We start from the raw sequence: 7,337 nt of genomic DNA, 5'->3' as shown, positions 1-7,337 counted from the left end.
GATAAAATTCCTGTTTCCTGTCCAGTACTGGACAGGAGGCGCGTCCAAGAACACATACGTGGAATGGAAGGGCAGGGCATTCATGGAGCTGGCTGCTATCGTGAGCGTGACGTCACGCTCACGAACGCAGCTCGGTAGCTATCGCGCGCGTCGATCGTCTCGTCTCGTCCCCTGCGCTTCCTACAAAAGCAATGGGAAACCACCACCTCCATTTCCGCGTTGACTGATTGCCCTCGCCCATCGCTTTAATTAATACAATCCAATTCACACTTCAAACCATCTCCGTCCCCGTCTCGATCCCCTCCTGCTTCTACTTCTGCTCACTTCCCTTAAAAATTCCATGGAGCATCACCGCCGCCACCGCCTCAACCCTTACCGACCAGTACCAGACGCCCCTCCTGCAGTAGCAGCACCACAGGACCCCGACGGCAGCGGGGGTGGTGTCGACCAGCGGCTCCCTCAGTGGAGCCACGAGGAGACGAGGGAGTTGCTCTCCGTCCGAGCGCAGCTCGACAAGAGCTTCTCCGAGACGAAGCGCAACAAGCCGCTGTGGGAGGCCACCTCCTCCTTGCTCCTCCTCAAGGGCTTCTCCCGCACCCCCGACCAGTGCAAGTCTAAGTGGAAGAACCTCGTCACCCGCTTCAAGGTTTTCCATTTTTGTTATTTTTTTTTACATTTATCGCCCCTTAATTCATCCAGTTCATGGTTGGGTATTGATTTGGTGCGCGGGATGGCAGGGGAGCGAGTCGTTGATGGAAGGCGAGAAGCAACAGTTCCCTTTCTACGAGGAGATGAGGAGGATATTCTCCGACCGGGCAGCGACGACTCCGTCGGAGAAGGGGAAGCGGCCGGTGCAAGTGAAGGAGTCGGAGGGGGAGGAGTTGGAAGAGGAGGAGAGCGGGAAGGTGGGGAAGAAGAAGAGGAAGCTTAATCATCAAGTCGCTGCGGGGAGGAAGTCGATGGCGATCAGCACTGCCATGCGGGAGTTCATGCGGCGGCTGATGGAGACGGAGGCGCGGTGGCTGGAGGCGGCCGAGTCACGTGAGTCGGCGCGGCAAGCCGAGGAGGAGGAGTGGCGGCGGCTGATGCAGGCGCTGCGGGCCGAGCGGGCAGAGATGGAGCGGCGGTGGCGGGCGAGCGAGGAGGAGCGCCGGGCCAGGGAGGAGGCGCGCGCTGAGCGCCGCCACCAGCTCATAATGGCGCTCCTCGACAAGCTCATCGCTCAAAAGGATTAACTAAAGATTCATGAAGGAAATAAATGGAAGATAACTGATGATCAGGATGAGGAAGCATCAAGTGAAAGATAGAAGAAAAAGGTTAGTCTATTTGTTCTCTAATTACAAAGCTTTACTTTCTTCTCATTGATCATTTTTCATTTTCAAAGAAATTTATTGAAAGAATCAATTAAGACTCGATTATTCTGCTCAAGAAAGTGCATAAAGATGATTTTGAACAGCTTTTGAAGATGCTTTGCTTGCCAGCTTTGGATCAGTATTAGTTCATTAGCATGCAAAAATGCTTCTTCTGACAATGCAATTAGCTATCTCTTTACTCTTTAAAATTGAAGCCAATTCCATAACCAACTCACCCAAATTAGTAATAGTTTGAGGTGTTCTTTCAGTCTTACACTTGAGGTTGTTTCTGAAACTGATAAAGGAGGGTGTAATGAATTCTTTCAGTTTCCATAATGTTTGTTGGTGAAGTTTGTTCGATATATATAGTTTGGTTCTTTTCTTGGGTCAAACAGACAATATAGGAGCTCCAAGCTCCATGCATGAAGATTGAAGAGTAATCTCTAGTTTTTGAGTTTTTGAATGTGTTTTAATTGACCTGAAGATTATTGATATATTCACGCATAAAGTTCAAACAGAGTTATAGAATCAATGTGATGAATTCTGTCACGTTAGGTTTTGAATTCAAGTTTTGTATTAAAAAAATAATACACAAACTCAAATTCAACAAGGATGTATTATCTATATACTTCGAGAAGAAGGAATTCAAATTTGAAAATGAGTATATTTGGTAGCTGACCAAAAAGAGATTTGGTACTATGACTTGCAATCTAATTTATCTACATGGTTTCGATTTCACCAAACAAATTAAATTAGTGTTTTTTCCTTCCATTTGCAAAGTTTGAACTATTCCTTTCCTCTTTATTTTATTTTATTTAGGTAAAACTATCTCAACTGCTCATTGAAAGACAAGATCATATCTGAGGATTAATTAGTACTTCTAAGTAAGACTTACTAACTAGTTTTTTTTTTTCCCTTCAACATCTCACAACTCTGCATGCACTGCATACTTAATTTAATCAAGACAAATTAAAAGGACTTCATCAGTCTTGATAATTGCCTCTCAAATCTTAGTTTACTGGATTCCTTGAGTATAAATTTTCTCGTTTTTGGACAATAAGGTTTTAATCCTTTCCACTGCGCAATGATTAAGTTTCTGATCTTTGAATAGGTTAAAGAGCCAGAGTCTTCAAAAGAGTAGAGGAAGTTGTGACCTGTGAAGAATGGAGCAGCACAGAGAGGATGCTTTGCCTGACAATTTACTGCAAGTTTCAGACCTTTTTGCTAACCATGGCAACTTGGAAGCAGGATCACATGGCCAGTTTTTTTTTCTTCCAGATTTCTTCACATGGTACAGGTCAAGGAATTGTAAGACTTTAATCCTGTCGTGTAAACAAAAGTATACAAAAATTTAGAGAGGTGTATTTTAATCCTTCAAGATTAGTTCTTCTGAATTCATTGGCTACTACTGCTACTGTGTCGTTTACTTGTCTATTGCAAATGAAGAAGATGGATAAAGAAGGCTGGGCATGGATTTGATATGTCAACCTAAAAAATTATCTTCTAATTAGGTTTAGTTGGATTAGCTTGGGGGATGATTCATAAATTAATGGCAGGATGGAAAGTGAAGAGAAAATGCATGCTCTTTCTGTAGGTTCTGAAGAGAACATAGCAACTTGTCACAAGATCATCATATGAACTTATATACTACCAGTCAAATAGGTAATTATGTGTAAAATGGACAAGTAGATATGCCAAAAAATGAGTTCAGAGTTTGCAGAGAAGTAGACCTATATGGAATGACCATCTCGTATGTACCCTTTAGGATCCTTCCCACAGCTTTATAGATCGACTTGTTTAACCCAATGGAGAGTAAGTGTATGAACACAAGTAAACGCCATGAATTGTTATACTAGAAGTTATATTTTATGAGATGAAGTTGTTTGACTAGAATAATTTGGCCTAACTTTCTTTCACTTCCGTATTTGATTTGTCTCGGCTGAATGAATCACGATGAGTTGTGAAAAAGAAGAAAACTTGGAACACGAGTTTGAATGGAAGATATATTTCAAGGTTTTCTAACCTTTTATCAAACTAAAGAACCAAACCTTATTCTTCATAAGCTAGTTTTGCCTACCTATGTTAGACTATAACCATCGTCGAGTATTGATTCGATTGATAAATAGCTAAAACGCAAAACGGTAGGACAAACACAAGCGATATTCAAAGCGTTCTAAGTGCTCGAGCCACTAATTCCTAGTGACTTCCTTGTGGCAAGTGATGGAAAGTAAAGAAAAGGACAGGCATTTTATGGAACACGAAAGGGAAAGAGAGCAAAATATCTTTGCTTTCTTTATTATTCATGCGTAAGTATTTCTGATACAATCTTCTGTATACATGTTAAGGAATACTAAACAGGGGCAACCTTTTTCTCATCAGCCCCCTCGTCACGGAGAGCAATATCTTCCATGAATATGGAGGAAGCTAGCCATGAACAAAGAATCTGGCTTTTGTGCGATATAGAGCACTCAGTTTCTCAAGAACTGCGTTGTCGATCATCTGTCTGATAATACACGATGTCTCCAGTATCAGGTACAAAGTGATCACGATTCAGACTCCTTGCTAGGACTCTGAACAAATGGAGTGGCAAAGGCCCAGATTTTTTTGGTTCTCTATAGTATTTTCCAAGCACTGGTTTAGCTGCTTCAGTCTGATGCAACAAAATGAGATTAAACTTCTAGGACTGACAAAAATTGCACCAGTAGGAATGAAATTAGCGAGGAAATAGCAAAGTAGCACATACAGCTTCCACGAGATGGTAATGCGGTATCTGGGGGAAGAGGTGATGTATGACATGAGTTCCAATATCATGGTGGATGTTGTTAATCCATCCATAATCCCTATCTAATGTCGTCAAACCGCCTCTAAGATAACTCCATTCCTAGATGATGTGAAACCAAACATGATTAGATCATACGGCAAGCCACAAATTCAATTAGTAGCAATTCGATACAGAAGCAAAAGAACTTGATCAAATAATACCTTTGAACGGTACCAGGGAAGCTTGTCTTCGTGTCCATGGTGATGCAAGTATGTGACAAGATCCAACCACATAACAAAGAACTGTAATTGAGCAAGCAGCATGCGTTATCAACCGCGTCATTGCATAAGACAGGTGAAAACAGTGAGGATCCAAGAACATACCACATAGGGGATTCCATAAAGCTTTAGCATCTGAATCGGGCCCATGAAACAAGTCAACCCTACAAGCAACCCCACCATGGCAATCCAGCAAGCAGTTGATGTTATAACATCCTTCTTTTCACTAGGAAGGAAGAGATCACTGCTTGGATGGAAGTGTGTGCCGGTCTTCCCTGGAGTCCTTGCAAACTGTCATAACAGTGTTCATGAACATAAAAAGATTTAGCGAAAGACTGTTTAAGAGTATCCAGTATGTTTCTCGTGTGAAGAATTTGGTAGCTTACCAAGTACAATGGGAAAGCTAACAAAGGGAATGGCATTGCGAACCGAAGCACCCGAGTTAGAGTGTCCAAACTCTTGTACACTTTTTCTGGCAACTGCAATAAGTTAAGTTCAACATTAAGAAAACGACTCGATAAAAGCTACTAGTATCTCCACAAAAATTCTAGTTGAAGTGAGAGATTTATTCACCGGATGCCAGGATTCATCGTTCTCGACATGTCCATGGCTCTGGTGATGAGTTCTGTGACTAATTCTCCTGCATAACAAAATAGTACACACTCAATTCTAGTCATACCATTGTTTAACCAACAATTTCTTCCTAAAAACTTAAGATTTTAGATTAGAACAAACAAATCTTTTAACAGGGCATCAAATATAGCGATCGGAAGGTAGAATCATTCATTTTATTTGTGGGAAGTTGAATCATAAACAGAATTGGGTAGTTCATTAAGTGATTTTGGAATTACTCATAACTCAATCGAGTAGACAGCAACAAATATGAAAGTTAAATCAAATACTGACTAGGGGCTTGAAGAACGTATGCTTACCATCCATGGTAAGGCACAAGAATGGAAGAGTGGAGTAGGTGGCCGACAAAACTATTCAGCTTCGGATTGTTGGAAAAACTCCCATGGCCACTGCAAAAAATCCAATCTTTGATGAGAAAAAAAAAAGCAGCTACAAGACTGAAAGGCAGAAGCGATAATCGTACCAATCGTGGCCGAGAACGAAGAGGGCCCAGAACATGGTCCCCTGCGCCACCCAATAGAGTGGCCAGACGATCCAGTTGTCGAGCCGCGCCGCCGCCACGGCGAGCCCGAGCACGACGACGACGTCGCGGACCACGTAGCTCATCGACCTCCAGGGATCCTTCACCCAGCAGTGCTTCGGAATGGCGGTTCGGATTTCCGTCAGCCCGAACGGCGGCGGCATCCCGGGATCGAAATCCTCCGCCTTTCCCGCACCCTCGTCCCTCGGTTCCCCGTTCGACACCGCCTCGTTCAAGGTCGGCACCCTCGCCGGCGCGCTCACTCCCAGAGCCCATCCTCTAAGGCGGCCGAGTCCCACGGGACGGAAGGAATCGACCAATCCGTCACCGCCGGAGACGCTTCTCAAAGGAGTGATACCAACGGGAGATCGGAGACCGGATCTGGAACGACGGAAGGCGGCGGGAAGGGGTCTGAAGCCACCGTATCCGGAAGAGATGGCCCAACTCGCCATCCCAAGATCGCTCCTTTCGGGTCGCTCCTTCCGCAGAATCCCTCGTGCAGGGTTTTGCAGAAGGAGAGAGATCTTGATGGAAATCTGGTCCTGGAGAGGAGATCAAAACCCACTTTCGGCGGCGTCTCACTGGGTTGTTGGGGTTTGAGGAGCCTCCTCATTTTATTTTATAGCTACATGGCCGAGCCGATGGTTGACCGTGTGGTCGCGGGTATAACTTTGCCGTATTTGAACACGAAAAAGTAGTGAAGAAAACCAGGAAACGGATGCAAGGAAGTAACCGTGGTAGAAGGAAATTAATGTTTCCTTTCTTGGGTGGGACAGCTTTAGGCCTATAATAATAATTAGGTGTGTTTGGTTAAAAAAAATCAGGTATGTTTATCAAATAATCATATAATTAAAATAAAATATAATTTAATATTATTGACTTAAGGTTAGATAATGAATTAAAAATTTAATTATTTGAATATTTTAATATATAATTTAGTATAAAATATTATATCAATGGTCGAATTTATTAATAAGAAATATATAATAAAAATAAAATTTTAATAAAAAATTTAAGTTAAAAAAAGATTGTGTTCCTGTCTCAGTCCTAACGCTTGTCGCTCATCCAACGCTCTCGCTCATTGCTCACCGCTCGCTAAATATCTGGCGAGCCTTTCTGCGTCGCTTGCCGCTCGTATGTAGAACATCTGTTCGTAGAATGCCCCCGTCGAGCTTTTCCAAATCAATTGCCGCCTCCGTCCCCTGCCCTCCGACACTCGCCAAGCCTTTAGGGCCTTCTGGCGCCACTGCCACCCATAGAACGTCTACCCGTTGAATACTCCCGTCAAACACTAGCCTGTAGAATGCTTCTTGACACTGCCTACTACCTCTGGTCCCCCGTAAAGCCTTTTGACACCGTCTACCACCTTTGGCATCTCAACGAGTCTTCCTCGCGAAGGAACGGTGATAAGTCTTCTGCGCAAAGGTAACTGATGCACTAACTCCGGAATCGATAAAAACCTCAAAAAAAAAAAAAAACTAATTGCTGACATTATATTTCATAATGAATTACTCGGGAATTATTGATAACTTAAATTAAACAAATTTTTGTTGATAATATGAGATGGATAATCATGGTGATGAAGAACCTCAACCGAACGCCCGTCAGGGATTTTCAATTTTCGACGACGTGGCCGGCGCACATGTGGAAAGTAATGCGAATTGCTTCTGCCATCTGAAACACGTGTGGACCGTGGACCACGCGTCGTATTCCCACGCGGCAATTCATGGTCAACAAACCCAATGAAGTACCCGTCTCCACCGTTGACTAATGCTCCTCGCGGCATCAATTTT

The 7,337-nt window shown here is 43.3% G+C and overlaps 2 protein-coding genes across 2 annotated transcripts; one reads left to right on the top strand and one right to left on the bottom strand.

The window, feature by feature from the left end:
* The first annotated feature begins 293 nt into the window (after positions 1-293).
* LOC141846876 (trihelix transcription factor GT-3a-like) lies at positions 294-2,746 on the top strand. Its single transcript, XM_074734900.1, has 3 exons — positions 294-646; positions 738-1,316; positions 2,464-2,746. Exons 1-2 carry the CDS (start codon positions 341-343, stop codon positions 1,233-1,235), a joined length of 804 nt encoding a protein of 267 aa, XP_074591001.1. The 5' UTR covers positions 294-340; the 3' UTR covers positions 1,236-1,316; positions 2,464-2,746.
* Positions 2,747-3,617: 871 nt separating this feature from the next.
* Positions 3,618-6,120, bottom strand: LOC141846875 (omega-3 fatty acid desaturase, chloroplastic-like). Its single transcript, XM_074734899.1, has 8 exons — positions 5,488-6,120; positions 5,324-5,413; positions 4,965-5,031; positions 4,778-4,870; positions 4,497-4,682; positions 4,335-4,415; positions 4,096-4,233; positions 3,618-4,002 (listed from the first exon to the last, which is right to left on the bottom strand). Exons 1-8 carry the CDS (start codon positions 5,994-5,996, stop codon positions 3,829-3,831), a joined length of 1,338 nt encoding a protein of 445 aa, XP_074591000.1. The 5' UTR covers positions 5,997-6,120; the 3' UTR covers positions 3,618-3,828.
* Positions 6,121-7,337: the final 1,217 nt, after the last annotated feature.

The sequence above is a fragment of the Curcuma longa genome, chromosome 16 (assembly GCF_044706935.1).
Source record: "Curcuma longa cultivar G26 ecotype Majalengka, Jawa Barat chromosome 16, ITB_CL_G26_1.1, whole genome shotgun sequence".
Taxonomy (NCBI): domain Eukaryota; kingdom Viridiplantae; phylum Streptophyta; class Magnoliopsida; order Zingiberales; family Zingiberaceae; genus Curcuma; species Curcuma longa.
Note: the sequence above shows the minus strand (reverse complement) of the source record. Positions and strands in the feature narration are given on the sequence as shown.